General features: G+C 40.2%; 1 protein-coding gene across 1 annotated transcript in view; it reads right to left on the bottom strand.

Moving 5' to 3' along the window:
* Window positions 1-335: 335 nt before the first annotated feature.
* The window catches only part of ASB13 (ankyrin repeat and SOCS box containing 13), a 519,678-nt gene continuing 502,862 nt past the window's right edge, over window positions 336-17,151 (bottom strand). The window contains exon 6 of the mRNA XM_044088825.1: window positions 336-647. Within this exon, the coding sequence (XP_043944760.1) occupies window positions 520-647 (128 nt within the window). The 3' untranslated portion in view covers window positions 336-519. The remainder of the gene's footprint in view (window positions 648-17,151) is intronic.

Here is a 17,151-nt window from a genome sequence, read left to right as displayed (position 1 = left end):
CCCAGCCTGGATTGGTAATTGTACAAGTTTTGGCACCTTTGTCTATATGGTTAAGAATGACAACAGACTGTCTGTCCTTTTACAACTAAAACAAAAATGATAAATATTACATAAAGATCAAGCCCCGAATGATAGCACAGTGTGTGAAATGCTGTTGATGATGTGGATTCATTAAAAATCCCCTTGACAGTTTTGTCCCCTGGTGTCATTAGTCTAACAACATGCAGGCAAATAACTATTCAACACTCCATTTTCCATTACAGGCAGTATTCAAACTGGAAAATTCTCCACACAAGACCCTGTGTCTTACTGCACTAAATCCAGACAAAACTGGCTTGATTTGTTATGTTACACTTTAGTCAGCATTGTACAGGTTTAATGTTAATACACAGTATTCACATCTGCAGGGCAGAATCTGCAAAAAACAAAATGACCATATGTCAGGTTTTAATGCATCTAAAGTTGCTGCCACTACATGTTATTAACTTCTGGACGAAAGTTCTGGTTGTTTCACAAAACTCATTTGTAGCAAAGATAATCAATTAGTCTTGGAGCAATTTGCAACTTTGCAATTTTTTCCAGTCCTCTCGGGCCATACAGTTTTCGTACACTGATCCTACTCATCTGTAACAAGGACAGGGGTGTCTCTAAAATTAAAGGAAACAAATAATTTGGTTAGTAATGTCATACCAAGTTAAGTAAAGAAAGCAAAACAGTATACAATACTATTGAATATGGATGAGGAATATGGAAGGATAAGAGACAGAAAAACTGCAAAGGAAGAAAGTAGCAAGCCAATGCATTCTACATACATTCCATAAGGGTAGGGGTAAGTCACATGGCATATTGCAGGATGTCTGATACTTTAAGATACTCTACACACACGAGGATTACTGAAACAACAACTAAAATATGTTGGGTTCAATAAGGGAAATGATCCTAGTTAAATAATTTCAATGATTAAATCAAATATACACTCAACTCTAACAATACTCAATACTTACTATAATAAAATGTCTGAACAGCTTCAGTTACGAATTCCAATGAAGACAAGCACTTATACGGTGTATAAGTAGTTTAGAAAGTGCCATTCCATAAAATTCTGTACACTCATTCATTTACCAGTACCTGCTTTAAGCTCTTCAGAATCATGGAGGAACCAACGCTGACTCTGGCAATTAAGGTCTTGCAGCAGAGAACCAATTCTGGATGAGACATGAGACCACTGCAGCATGTATACATACATCCTCTCGACACCATGTACACACCTACTGGCAATTCAGAGGCTCATCACATCACCTACTGACAGGATGGGAGGATTGGGATGTGGGAGGAAATACAAGTCCAAGGCAAAAAACTAGTAGACCCTGGGAGGACAGAGACACCATACAGAAGGCACCATAGCCAGAAAATAAATCAAAGAACCAAGTTCTATGAGGCAACAACACTAGCTGCTACATGGATATGAATTGCAAAAAAAATGTTAAAATTCAAATTTTTGTCTATTTTCAACAAATTAAAAGGTTGCTCTGCAGTAGTTTGCCTCAAAATTTCAACACAGTCCTTTACAATGTTACTTAATACATGCAAGCAGTGAAAATGTTAAGACATTGGGGAAGTAATATATTTTTTGTTATCTGTATGACTGAGATGAGACACCCATTTCTGTTTTACATATATGTAACACAATCTGTTTACTATTAAACTGTTAGCAAATCCTGTAAAGCTGAGACTAAATGGCAGAAAAAAATGACTTATAATACACTAAGTCCGAGATGGCCATTTTTCAGAAGTTAAAAGGAGAAGAACAATGTTTGATATTCACTCTTCTCCTACATTTTCAGTGGTTTCAATTGGAAGCCCATTGAGGAAAGTGACCTTTGCAACACCAGTGCAAAATCTCATTTTTGTGAAAAATGAGATTGCACAGGAAATGTAAAATACATTTTTGAAGGTAAAAAAAAAAAAAAAAACATTTAAACATAATAATTTTACCAAATCAAAGAACAGCAGGGTTTAAGGACAATATTAAGATAATGTAAAATTATGTAAAACCAAAGACGATAATTTTTAAAATAGAATAAATTAATCTGCTACAGTAATCATGTTAACTAAAACATCATGTACTGAATAAAGACATTTAGTATGAATATATTGAAAGTGCTGGAAATTATTTATAAACACATATTGCACTAAACAGTAAAAGAAAAAAGTCTTTGCAAAAGGAGAATCTGGGTAATAGCACACTCTAATGTAACTGCTGTAAAACATTAGACCAATATAAAAAGAAAGAAATAATAAGCAAGACACTTAGATTAAGCAAACTATCCAAATGCAAGTGAGCAATATATGTAGCATAGTGAATCAGGACGAACCTTAACAGTTAAATAGCAATCAGATTGTGTTGCATATATAAAACAACAGAAATGGGTGTCTCATCTCAGTCATATGATAAAAATATATTTTAAAATGATTTGCACTAAGTAGGCTCCAAAACTATCACTGAAATGTCCTCATGAAATAAATCTACAGACAACATAAACAGAATATGTAACTGATATAGTGAAGTCTACAGGATAAGAAGCATAATAATAAAGTGGGAATAGGAAAGTAACACTTGCATGTTAACTATCATAACAGTGATTATCAAATATAATACTCTCATCAACCCAATAATATGTACAATGCTGTCAAAAGGGTTTCCCTGATTATAAAATATTTGTCAAGTCTTAGTGGTAAATCACTTTGTCTATGGTTTTCAGGGTCCTGGGTCCGAGCCTTGCAAAGGCTGTTTATTTTTTTTCCTATTACAGGAACCCCACTTGGCATTCCGGAGAACACTGGAGAATATGAAGGTCTCCCCAAACACTATGTTATTGGGTGACTTCAACTACCCAAGCATTGACTGGGAAAACTACTCGAGCCCAAACACCCTCGCCCAACGGTTCCTTGAATTTATAAACTCTAACGCAATGGAACAACTGGTCACCACTCCCACAAGAGGGAACAACATATTGAACCTGGTCATCACCAACATGGGGACTCTGTTCCACACCAGAGGTAAACCCCTCATTGGTAAGAACAGACCATAAACAAATTTCCATGGACATCCATATCCCGTCCCCACCCCAGCCAAGGAAATCACTGTAAAGAATTTCTCAAAAGCCAACTCTGCACTTCTCAAGACTGAGGTGGAATCTTTCAAAGCCCCTGGGCCAGAGGATAATACAGCCCAATCCGCAGAATCCTTTACAAATGCATTCTATGAGCACCTGCAGGAATGCATGGATCATGCTATCCCAAATAAAACCAAGACTCACTCCTCCAAAAACAGGAGACCGGTCTGGTGGACCCCGGCCATAAATAAGCTATACAACGGAAGGAGGAAGCTACTACATGACAGAGCAAAATCCCAAAAAGGGAAGGCATCTCTGATCAGTATTAGCAAGAAACTTCGATCCCTCATAAAATCATCAAAGGCCAGTTTCGAAAGAAAAATTGCCCTAGACACTAAAGATAATCACAAGGCCTTCTTTAGTTATGTCAGGAACATGGGCAGAAACTCCCAGATATGCTCTGAATTGTTGCATAACGGTACAAAATACACCAAACCTACAGACATAGCCAACATCCTGGCGGACAGATTCAGCTCAAACTTCTCCCCCCCCTTCCCCCCAAAGGAGCAAATGCCTATCCCAACTGAATGCAACTTCCTTGACATCACAGATGCACAGGTGAAAGCTGCCCTCTCCAAAGCAAAAAACACAACATCTATGGGACCGGACGGTGTCCCAGGCTGTGTCTTACATGTGCTCCAAGAAGAACTGAACTCTCACATTAATTCACTGTTCAATCTTAGCCTTACTACAGGATATGTACCCAAAGAATGGCGTACAGCTACAGTGGTCCCACTCCACAAAGGTGGTGCCACAATGGACCCCGGAAACTATCGCCCCATAAGCCTGACTAGTCTGGTCTGTAAAGCTATGGAGCGTATTATCATGGAACTCATTCACAATTTGGCTTTGTTAAGGGCAGATCTTGCCTCTTAAACCTAGTTGATTTCTTTGAAACAGTTACCAAAGCCATAGATGAGGGCAAGGTAGTCCACACAGCCTACCTGGACCTCGCAAAAGCCTTCAACACAATACCCCACTCAGGCATCATAAATAAGCTTACCAGCTTAAAAATCAACCCCTATGTCACAAGATGGGTTGCAAACTGACTCAGAGATAGAACCCACATGGTCAGAATCACAGGTGCCATGTCCGAATCCAAACCAGTTACAAGTGGCGTCCCACAGGGCTCAGTTCTGGGACCTCTCTTGTTCGGTATATACTTCTCTGAGGTTCAGGCTAACACGGGGGGATTATGGCTGATAAGGTTCACAGATGACTGCAAACTGGGGGCCATAATTGAATCTCCAGCTGAAACAAGCATCCTCCAAAAGGGTCTCACAGAGACGGATGCTTGGTGCCAGAGCCACAGCCTCAAGCTAAATGCTAAAAAGTGCATAGTCATCCCCTTTGGGAAAAACAAGGTGCCCACAAATTGCCACATAGGTGGTAATCCATTAAGTACAGAAGAAGTAATTAGAGATTTGGGGACCAACGTAGATAGTAATCTCTCCTTTGATAATCACGTTGCCAAAGTGGTTAGAAAGACCTTCTATATAGCCCACCTTATCATGAAAGGGTTCGCATCTAGATCAAGAGAGGTCATTGTGCCCCTCTACTCGTCACTCATCAGGCCCATAATTGAATACAATGCCCCTTTTGGGATATACCTTACCCGACACCTGCAGCAACTGGAGAGACCCCAAAAGTACCTCACCAAGAGGATCATGAGCTACAAACAGATGTCCTATGCAGCTCGACTAAAGAAACTCCAGCTCTACTCAGTTGCTTACCGCCTACTCAGAGGCGATCTATGCCTGACGTACACAAAGCCATGTCAAACCCAGAATTAATGGACATGCTCCACCTCAAAAAATCCAAGTCCCTTAGCGCTACACACTCCAGGGACCTAAACCTCAGCACAAAAATAAATAGGACATGCTGGAGGGACAGATTCATTTCCCAGAGGCTCCCCTCACTCTGGAAAAGAATCCCAATTCATGTTAGACATAGCCCCTCGCTGACACTCCAAGCGAAATCTGGACTCGTGGATGGGAAATCGCAAATTCACCCCTGGGATCTCTTCTGTGTCCCTGCTAGACAGAGGCACAGTAAACTAATCTTAAAAGGGTACCTTCTGTGACCGACTTTACAGAGGCACAGTAGGCTAATCTAATAGGGAGGCAGAAGCCAAATACACTCTGGCTAGGCTTATAAATGCCCTAGGGCAGATAGCCTAGTATCTACCTATGAACCTATAACACCTACAGGAAGCTATAAGACTCCCCAACTAGAACAGGGAGATGGTGATCGGGTAGCTTTACTGTAATGATCTTACCTCACAGATCTACTGTTACAATAAATATACTTAAACAACTCTACCCTCTTCATTAAGAAGAGAATTGAAACAGAAAATCTTAACTGGGCAGATTCCCAAGTAGTATCCTGTCCTATCAGTGAGTTGAGTTAGTAAAGTAAGAATAATGTGTAAAATCAATACCATCTGTGAAATACTTATAGCTTATGGCATAAACCAGGAGACCTTTTGTTTCTGTGACTCAATGAATAACACAATAATAAATAATATCTAAGGGCATCATAAAGACTTTGGAACACAGACGGGATGTAATACACCTTACTTGACCACTACAGGTTTTGGGATTACTCAAGCTTTCAGGCTAGCAAAAGCCCATCACTGTGAGCCATTACATTGTTGATGTTAAATGCAGTGCTTAAATATCCACTTGTGCCGAAAAAGGGAAGTCCGTCATTTCTTTATTAGCTAAAAATGTTTACTTCAAACATGCCAGTGTGGGGGAAAATGTGTAGCTCAGATGCTTAGTGTGACAACTATATCTGAGAGACAGGCATGGAGTTTGTGTGTGTGTAACTGAAACTTTAGAAGACCAAGTTATATAAATAAAAATACAGGCTATTCTTGAATATTACGTTAGAGGCAGTGTTCATTTAGCAGAGAAGATAACAGCACAAGAGTCTGCTCTGACTCTTAATGAGGAAATAAAGCACAATATAAACGATGTGTAAGGAGCTTAGTTAAACCCAGAGAAGAAAAATAAGATGCTATAATTTATTAGTCTATCTAAACAAGCAATCTTTGACAGACAGATGTTTTAGTTAGCAATGACGTCCAGGTCACAGTGAAGTGACGTGTTATAAAAACAGCAGGGATTAGCAAGATAATAAAATATTAGAACAGTGGCATATATAGCATATTTGACACCCAGAGCTGACAATTTTTTTACCACCAACCCAAGCAGAGATTTTTTTCTAATATCACCCTCCTCTGTGACAACTGTTTTCACTAATAATCATGAAATTAAACAAATTAATGGCCAGAAGACAAAACAGTGAAATGTTCCTTTACTTTGCATATATAATCATGCCAGTACAATAAATGAAAATACTACAGTAAATACAAAGAAATTACATTATATTCTTGAAAAAGGAAAACTTGCTACTACAAATTGGTCTGAAACAGCATAAAATATTACAATTTCTGTTTCCGATCCTTAACTTCTGCAAATATAGTCAAAATGCATATTTTTTGCATACTCATGTTCAATAGACAGTACAGCCAGATTTGTCAATTTATCTTTACTCATACTTGACCGAAAAACACTTTTAATTTTAATTCTGAAACAGACTTCCAGAGTACTAAGAAACATATGTTCAATAAATAGCCATGGCTCTTGACCATATAGCTCAACTGCCCAGACTTTTGCAGAATGTCCAGATTTTCACCTCATAAAATATGAGGCTTTCTGGCAAACCAGTGAGGATTGAAGTAATTAAATAATGACATACATTTATCATTCAGACTTCATTTCCTTCAGAAAATGCATACTAATACAAATCCTGTTATTCTAGCAACTTCCTAAGTTTAAACTTTATAAGAGCAGTATTTAAAACCTATCCCTATTTTGAACCTTCTATCCCATGAATTCAGGCTTTTTCCAGATTTCTTACACTATGAAGTTGAGAGGTACGCTCCACTAACACTGCTTTCATGAGAGACAGAGACATGTTACTTTTTTCAATGACCGAGAAGATACTAATAATATATGTTTAGAGGGTGTGTGAAGCTCAGCCTGCACCCCCTGCAAAACACTCAAATTCTGGATAACCTGATCATCCAGAGTAAAATCTACGATGAGTAATACTGGAAGGACTTACTTATTAAGTAATTAATATTTAATACTTTAAATTAAAATTTAATTTAATTATTATTATTATTATTATTTTACTTATTAAGGATTTATCATGTCTTAAAAAATCAAGAAGAATATACATTAAAATTATGCCTGGCTGCACTTCTGCGTATCAAGCAGTACAGCTGCACTGTTTGTTTTCCCTCTCTAAATGTCCTGGCAATCCCTTCAGTAGTTTGTCCATGTATGCACAAGCTCCAAAATGAAACATTTCCCCCAACTACCCTTCAGCAGTCTATGTACAAGCACTCAAATTACAACAAAATGAATCATTTGCTCCCAAGGATCCCTTCAGCAGATTGTCCATTTATGTACAAGCACCAAAATGAATACTTTTCCCCAAAGATCCCTTCACCAGTTTGTCCATCTATGCACAAGCACCAAAATGAAACATTTCCCCCAATGACATCTTCAATGGTTTGTTCATAGGTGTGTACTAGGCTAACGGCCCTGGATCCTTTACAAGCCTAGCCTATACAATTACCCTGGCATCATGTCACCCAACCTTGGTTCCCCAGTGCCTCTGTCGAGTAGAGCCACTGGAGTGATCCTCGGGGTAAATTTTCTATTTCCCATCCACTCATCAAGATTTCTCTTGAAGAAGGCCAGTGAGGTGCTCTGTTTGACATGTATGGGAAGTCTATTCCATAACATGAGCAATCTTTGGGTTATGAACCTGTCCCTCCAGCACATTCTGTTGATTGTGGTAATGAGGTTGAAGTCTCTGGAGCGTGTGGTGCAGAGGGATTGGGATTTCTTTAGATGTAGCATTTCTAACAGAGCTGGGTCAGACATAGCTTTGTAAGTCAAGCAGAGATCACCTCTAAGTAGGCAATATGAGAAAGAGAATAGTTGGAGTTTTTTTCCATGTAGGACAAGTATTTAAGGCCTAGGATGAGGTACTTTTGCAGTCTCTCCAGTTGTTGCAGGTGTCTAGTGAGGTACATGCCAAATGTGGCATTGTACTCGATGATTGGCCTAATGAGGGAAGAGTAGAGGGAGATAATGACCTCTTTCTTCCTGGATGCAAAACTCTTAGTAATGAGATGTGCCACATAGGAGGACTTTCTGACCACAGTGGCAATGCGATGGTCAAAAGAGAGCTTGCTGTCAACCTGTGTTCCCAGATCTCTTATAACGCCTTCTGTGTTCAGTGGACTACCACCGATGTGGTAATTCATGGGAACTGGGTTTTTCCCAAAGGGGATGATTACACATTTTTTAACATTGAGCTTAAAGCCATGGTTCTGACACCAGTCTTTGGTCTCAGTAAGGCTTTTCTGTAGGATCTCAACATTGCTTGGGGAGTTAATAATGGCTCCCAACTTGCAATCGTCTGTGAACTTTGTCAGCCAGAGTCCCTTCATGTTGGCCTGGACTACTGAGCAGTAGATACTAAACAGGACAGGATCCAGGACCGATCCCTGTGGGACTCCACTCGTGACTGGCTGGCAGAGTCCCTTCATGTTGGCCTGGACTTCTGAGAAGTAGATACCAAACAAGACAGGACCCAGGACCAATCCTTGTGGGAATCCACTCATGACTGGTTGGCAGTCTAACTTGGAGTCAGCTACTTTCACACTGTGGGCTCTATCTGTGAGCAAGTTTGCAACCCACCTAGTGATATAGGAGTTGATTCCCAGCTTAGTGAGTTTTTCTATGATTCCTGAGTGGGGGATGGCATCAAAGGCCTTGGCCAGATCAAGGTAGGCTGTATGAACCACCTTGCCTTCATCCACAGCTCTGGTGACTGACTCAAAGAAGTCGACCAAATTGAGCAGCCATGATCTACCCTTCACAAAACCAAACTGTGTGGAATCCAGAGTTTGGAGATTCCCTATATCCTTGTTTATTAGGTCCATGATGATGCGTTCCATAGCTATGTATATCAGACTTGTAAGGCTAATGGGGCGATAGTTCCCAGGGTCTGTAGTCACTCCTCCTTTGTGGAAAGGGATGACTATAGCAGTGCGCCATTCGGTAGGAACAAAGCCTGAGGTGAGGCTGTGATTGAACAGAACACACAGGTGAGGTGCCAGTTCACTCTGTAGTTCATGTAGAACACAGCCAGGGATATTGTCAGGTCCCATAGAAGCTGTATTCTTGACCTTGAACAGTGCTATTTTAACCTGTGCAGCAGTAATACTGGGTTCCTGGCAATCTACTGTTATTGTGATTGGTCCTTGGGGGGTTGGCACAATCTGTCAGCCAGTATATTGGCAATATCTGCTGGCTCGGTATAGGAGGTACCATTGTGCAGTAGCTCAGAGCAAATCTGGGTATTGCCGTGGAGATTATTAACATAACTACAGAAGGCTTTGTGGTTGTCTTTACTATCTGCTGCAATTCTGTTTTCATAGCTAGCTTTAGAGGATTTGATGAGGGATCTCAACTTTTTGTTGAGGCTGATAAGGGAATTTTTCCAGTCTTGGGACGTCACCTTATTCCGCATCAGTTTCCTCCTTCCTCCTTCTGTTGTAGAGTTTGTTTATGGCAGGGGACTACCAGATCGGCTTCATTTTTTTTGAAAGAGAGCGTCTTGGTTCTACTGGGTTTGGTGAGATCCATGCATTGTGTAGGTGTTCGTACAGTGCATTAGTGTATGATTCGGCAGTCATGCAACTATTCTCCATTTGCATGGGTGCTGTGAAGTTAGCCACCTCTAGTTTTAGGAGCCCAAAGTTAGCTTTAGAGAAGTTTTTCATGGTGGCTACCTTTGTGGGGGGGGGGGGTGATGTGGATTTCCAAGGTGATTAGTTTGTGGTCAGATCTAACCAGGCAGGAGTTGACTACTGGCGTAGAGCAACAGTCGGCCATGTTAGTAATGACCAGGTCAAGGATGTTGCTACCTCTTAGTGGGGGTAAGAAGGAGCTAGTCCAGGGCATTGGAATTAATGAATTCCAGGGAACGTTGGGCAAGTGTATTGGTACATGAGTAGTTTTCCCAGTTAATGGAGGGGCAGTTGAAATCACCTAGTATGAGGGTGTTAGGTTGGACCCTAATATTCTCCAGGGTGCTTAGGAATGTGGAGTGCGAGTCTTGGGGCATGGTTGGGGACCTATTACAGGCTATGACCTAAATCACTGTCTTACCCAATGTTAGCTGCCCATGAAGTAACTCTGATGCGTTATGTTGGGCTACCAGTCTGGAGGTGTGCGCATCCTTTATGAATGTGGAAACACCAGCGCCTTTGGAGCTTCGGTCCAAGTTCTGGGGCCAAAAGGTGTGGAATGAGTTGTAGCCTATTTCTGTTGCCTTGAACCAGGTCTCTGTTACAGCACAAATGTCGTTGTTCTCCATTTTAAGGAGTGCTTTGGGTGAGTGCATTTTGAGACTTAGACTTCTAGCATTGAGCAGCATGACCCTCAGATTGCATTTGTTTGTAGCTGTTACAGTGGTAATTTGGTCTTTGGAACACCGCCTAAAAAGGCACTACAGGGGTGGCAAGAGCCTTGGCAAGTATCCAGAAGCCCAGGAGTGACAGATGCAGGCCATCTTTGGCAAAGGATTGAGGTTTGTCAATCATGTCATCCCAGGCAGACAGATACTGGATCCCCTTAGAATGACACCAGAAGCATAGCCAATTGTTGAAATTGATCATTTTCTGCTTGTACTATGGTATCATTCTGGGTGATGGTAGGATGTTGCTCAGGTCTAGGGTCATACCCGCTTGGGCTACATAATCTGAGAGCACCTCCATGTCTCTTTTCATGTAGTCCAGGGAAGTACGTCTCAGGTCATTTACACCCACATGTACAATGACAGAATCATATATGTAGAGGGACCTGAGTGCGTATGTTATGTGGCGGATCCTGGCACCTGACAGGCAGCTGACTGTTACTTTCTCCTTATTAAACCTAGTGAGTGGGACATCAGTGTGCCTCACTATCGAGTCACCTGTGACTAGTGTGCTGGACATGCTGTTTTGTTTTAGGGGCTTTGGTAGAGTGGCATACTGTTTAGGAGAGTTATGTCTCATGATTAGTGTTGTGTTGGGTGGTTGAGTGCATTTCTGCCTTGGAGGTCTCTGCTGTTTGGGTAGATTTTTATTGAGAGCCTCTGTGTTCCATGTGGTGTGGTGCAAGTGTTGACCTTGTCCTCTTGACCAGCTATCCCGGTCTTGGCTGGAGATTGGGTGGCTTCCAGTTTAGATATATAAGTGCATCTCTTGCAAGTCTGAGTGTTGGGAGGTAAGGGGACAGGGCTTTTGGTGTATATAAGGCAGTTGCTACATTGCCTTAGGATGCACAAGTTCACCAGGTTAATAGGAGAAAGCACAGGGAACTGACCTTTAGACATGCCTGGAGGGGTGGGCATTAATAATAAGTACTGGAGCTGATTCCTTGTAGAATGTTTAGTGCTGGTAGCACTTTTGTGTGCTACAATAAATGCTACAAGAAGTCTGGTATGGTAAAGTGCAGGAGAGGAGAGAACTAGCAGATCTAAGGGAAAATTTGAGGAGCAGACTTTGGCACTTCTCAGAAGCTTACAAACAGTCCTGGATGCAGGACTGTTGTAAGCTATTTGTATGCACAAGCACTCAAATGATGCCAAAATGAAACATTTTCCCCCAAAGACCCCTTCAGCAGTTTGTCCATGTATACACAAGCACCAAATGAAACATTTCCCTCAAAGACCCCTTCAGGAGTTTGTACAAGTGTGCATAACTACCAAAATGAAACATTTCCCCCAACGACCACTTCAGCAGTTTATACATGTATAAACAAGCACCAAAATGAAACATTTCCCCGCTAAAGATCCCTTCAGCAGTTTGTCCACATATGCACAAGCACCAAAATGAAACATTTCCCCCAACGACCACTTCAGCAATTTGTCCATGTATGCACAAGCACCAAAATGAATCACCCCCCCCCCCAAAAGATCCCTTCAGCAATTTGCCCATCGAACCCAATTCAGCTTCATGAAGGACAGATGCTGCCTATTAAATCTGGTGGATTTCTTTGAAAGTGTGTTCAGGGCCATTGATATGGGCAAATCTGTGCACACAGCATACCTTGACTTGGCAAAGTCTTTCAACACAATCCCACACTTAGCAAAGTGAATGTAAACCCCTTCGTTGTAAGATGGGTTACCAACTGGCTTACAAACCTGACACACACTATCAAAGTGGGTGACTCCATATCAACCAGCACACCTGTTACCAGTGGGGTACCACAGGGGTCAGTGCTGGGCCCTCTACTGTTTGGCATATACTTCTCAGAAGTTCAGGTCAAAACTAAAGGGTTGTGGCTGACCAAGTTTGCAGATGACTGCAAACTAGGTGCAATCATTGAATCCCCAAATTATGTCAGTATACTCCTGGAGGGTTTCACACAGACCAACAACTGGTGTATTAGTCATGGTCTCAAACTGAATGCAAAGAAATGCATCATCATTCTCTTCAACACAATGTCCCTTCACACTACCAAAATCAACAACAATACCCTAAGTACCCATAAATTGGTAAGGGACCTGCGATCACGGGCTGACCATGACCTTAACTTTGACCACCACGTGTCTACCATTGTACAGAAAGCTTTCCACGTAGCTCACCTGATTAGTAAAAGCATCACCTGAGAGCAAAAGTTATAACCCCACTATACTCGGCACTTATACGGCCCATAATTGAGTACAATGTCCCATTCGGTATGTACTGTACTAAGCACCTGCAGTAATTAGGGAAACCTCAGAGGTTTCTAACAAGGAAGATCAAAGGCCTCTAGCATGTGTCTTACATGGACCAACTAAAGTTCCTGTCACTATACTCCATATCATATAGACCTCTTAGGGGAGACTTCTGACTGGCCTACAAAACAACTCAAGACCCAAACCTGTGACTGTGAGCAGTGCAGGTCTATTGTAATCTTCTCTGTGATACTCCTACTGATTCTTCTACTGTGCATACTACTGGATCCCTCCCCCTTTTTCCTCCCATTTACTGTAACAAATATATACAGTACATATATTTTTCCAAAGCTTTGCATTTATTTTATATTCTTATATTTTATTTATCTTATATATTGTATTTATTTTATATTCTTATATTTTATTCTCCTGCTTACTGTAACATATATACAGTTTCACAAAGCTTTGCATTTATTTTATTTTCTACTTCCCTGATGCTCTACTAAATCTGCGTTTGAGTTCACAGAGATCCACAAACATCTTTACATAATGAAATGGGCTAGCTGGCTGATTGTTTCTCTTCTCACAGCTTTCTCCAAGTCCTAGTTCATAGCCTCCCCCCTTTTTCTTGCTCTCCTAACATAATTTTACTGCAAGTTTCCTAGCCCTGTCAAACCTGTTTTCTCACACCTTTCTCCAAACCCTGGCTCTTAGCCCCCCTTCTCTTGGTCTCCTAACATAATCTTATTGGAAGCTTCCCAGCCCTATCAATCCTGTCTATTCTCTCCCTCTTCCTCTTGAGAGTTTACTTATTCCTCCCCAGAGCTGCAGTGCTATCTTTAAATATTAAAATCCTCTGCCTGACTACATTCTGTTTCTCTCTGTCCCACGGACATCCCTCAGCAGTGTGCACAACTGTAAGTACCATTTGTGATGTAGAAGATTCAATGGCATTTGTTTAATTTCTGACATTCTCTCTAACTCAGACTTTGTATGCTAACAACCCTATGACCTTTGTATATTCCAGTCTTTTCAATACATGTGCACTCGTGTTTTAAATAGTTTCTGTCACTTACAATGATGTTCTTTCTACTTTTGCTTGTTGGCTCATGGTGATGGGTTTGTTTTTGCCTTCAAGTGAAGGTGGGTGCCACCCACTCCGTTTGCCCTATGCTTCGCTGCGGGCTCTCTCCGATCCCCTACCCTACCCCCATTCCCACCCACCCCCTCTTTCATAACAATTATACTTCCTGTAACTCCACCCTCTCTCCACCTTGACCAATACCATAACTCATATCATTAACAACCCCTTCCCCTCTCCTGCCGCATCCCCATCCCCTCTTGTAAAACACTTTTCACCACCTCTTTTAACATATACAACCAACTCCAATCTTTAAAATCCAGTATGAGTCACTTACTAAGACTCTTATTTATCTCACTTGACCTTACAACTTCATTACTCTTATCATCCCTCTCCACCACCATACTTACCAGATTAAATAGATGATCTTCAACATCAGCTACACATTTACAACATAATTTAAATAGTTACTCCATCTCACCATCCCTATTAGTAAGCAATACCTTATATCTAGCCAAACCACAATTTTCCCCCACAAATACTAAACTAAAATTAACAACACTATCCACATATACCTTTGTAAAAGCACTCCAACCACAGACACTACTACATCTTCTCCTAGCATTAACTCAGTGTGGAGATGTCCACCCCAATCCTCGACCAAATAACTTGCCAAAAAATGCTCATTCCTCTAAAACCCATGAAGTATATTTTGTAACAATTAATGCAAGAAGCCTCTGCAACAAAATTACTGAATTCCAGACCTGGCTTTGTCTTCACCAGACATAGTATCAGTAACTGAAACCTGGCTTACAACACATCCGACACTGAAATCCTTCCACCAGGTTACAACATTCTTCGTAATGACAGACCCCAAAAAAGGTGGAGGTGTAGCCTTAATTTATCGAGACTCCTTAACAATAAATATTCATCCAAAACATGTCCCCACTTTCAATAGTATGTAAATCCTAATAACATCCCTTCATATAAACCCTAATAAACAACCCTGTATTGCTGCTATCTACATTCCCCCATGTCAAAACATCCCCCATTTGGAAGACTTCCTATGCAGGATTAGCCAAACTATCTCCCAAGAAACTATTATTCTAGGACACACCAACATTAATTGACAAAACTAACCTCCAAAGCTCCTGCTACCAGCATTAACATTCATAGTTTCACACAACTTATCACAGAACCCGTGCTTTAAATACCCAAGCAAAATCTAAATCAGAGTGGATTCTAGTATCTCAGCCCCACTACTACTCCAATACCAGAACCCTCCCAAACACTAAGTGACCACCTACCTGCTTACACCCATAGAACCCAATTACAAATCCCCAAATCTCACACATACAAGTCTACCAGGAACCTTGCCCACTTTGATCAAAACATAGCTAAAAAATACTCTACAAGCTCAAAACTGGACCCCAATAAAAATGTTGCCTCTGTATGATGCTGTAGATTATTTCAATAATGTCTTTCTTAGCACATTAAATAGCTTAGCACCTCTTCATACAAAACGAACAAAACCTAACCTTGCCCCCTGGCTAACAAAACAAACTAAAACCCTACTGCCTGGAAAATATGGAAAAAAAGTAGAACTCAAGCAAATGAACAAAATTATAAATGACTTTGAAATACTGCAATATCATAACTGATAAGAAAACTTATTTCTCCTCTCAGCTAGCCTCCCAAAGTAATAATCCAAAAAAATCTGGAAATCTGTATCCTCCCTGCTTAATCCTGGTAACATTCAAAATGTAAACCAAATTGTGGAAATTGCACTGAAATAAAACCAAAATAAACTCAATGGTGCAAAGGAAATGCGCAGGATAACTTCCCCACAAAAATTTATTGTCCAAAATAGCAGCTCCAAAAACGTCAAGGTAAAACCATAAACGCATTAAATAAATAGCACAGCGTTTTCGTCATACAACATGGACTCCTTCAGATGCCTAACCTTAGAAAAAACGGGTATTTATATACCCAAAGCAATCAACTGATTAATTGAATAATTAAATAAAATCAGTGATGTACTGTCTTAAAGAGTCACAAACTTGAAAAAACAGAAAGGAACAATTCCAAAAAATATGTTATTATATAAAAAATCTTTCTTCTTAAAAAAGTGTAAAAACAGAGTAAGAAACTTTGTTGTGTCCATATATGAACTTATGAATTTACAACTTTGATTTTCTTACGTTAAAAATTTAATTTGTGGTTTAGATAAAAACAAACAGATTTCTCATTAATATTTATAAACTGGTGCCATCTGCTGACCATTTATATTTATTGTTGTTATTGATGTTATTCAGCCTTTAAAGTTTAGCAGACCTTAACTTTAGTAATGGTTTAATGGAAATAAAATCATTCAAACCAGGGGGGTGATCTGCTTAAAGAGTTATCTGCCACCATAGTTCCTTATACTCAATCAGATCCTCCCATGGACCCCTCCCTTATATTAGACTTAATTTGTTCTAAAACCAAAAACCCAAAAGAAGCTCCCTTACATTCTTTACTATGCTTAAACAGTGCATTTGTTTCTTTCCCTACTGAAATATCATAGTTATGTTCATATATTCTTCTTTTGAGCATCCTCTCAGATTTGCCCACATAAAATGACCCACAGGTTTTACAGATGGCCAAATAAATTATCCCTTTGGTTTCGCAGTTATTTGGTTTCGCAGTTATAATGTTCTGTATTACAGATCCACCTGTTCCTACTCACCAAAAAATATCTTTCTACATTAAGAATACATGTGCATTGACTACATCGGCCACATTTAAAGGTACCTATCCTACCCTTGCTAATTGTATCCCCCATCTTATTTTCCAAAATAGCTTTAATACTGTTGGAATTTTTATAGATTATTTTCTGTGAAATGTCAGCAAGGTTCTCTAGATCAGAAATGGAAACAAATTTTTGCCACTCTTTCCAAAATATCTTTTTGACACAACTATTCACCCCATTATATTCCAGTATTAAGGCGTGTTCAAATTTTCCCTCTGGTCTTCATTAATGACTTTGTTAATGTTGTCCCTGCTATTTTTTATAGGTTTAAACAGGCTCAACCTTCCCTTTACTACATCTTCCCTTAT

The sequence above is a fragment of the Protopterus annectens genome, chromosome 11.part0, assembly GCF_019279795.1.
Source record: "Protopterus annectens isolate FY-2018-M chromosome 11.part0, PAN1.0, whole genome shotgun sequence".
NCBI classification, from domain to species: domain Eukaryota; kingdom Metazoa; phylum Chordata; order Ceratodontiformes; family Protopteridae; genus Protopterus; species Protopterus annectens.
This window is presented reverse-complemented; position numbering and strand designations above follow the sequence as displayed.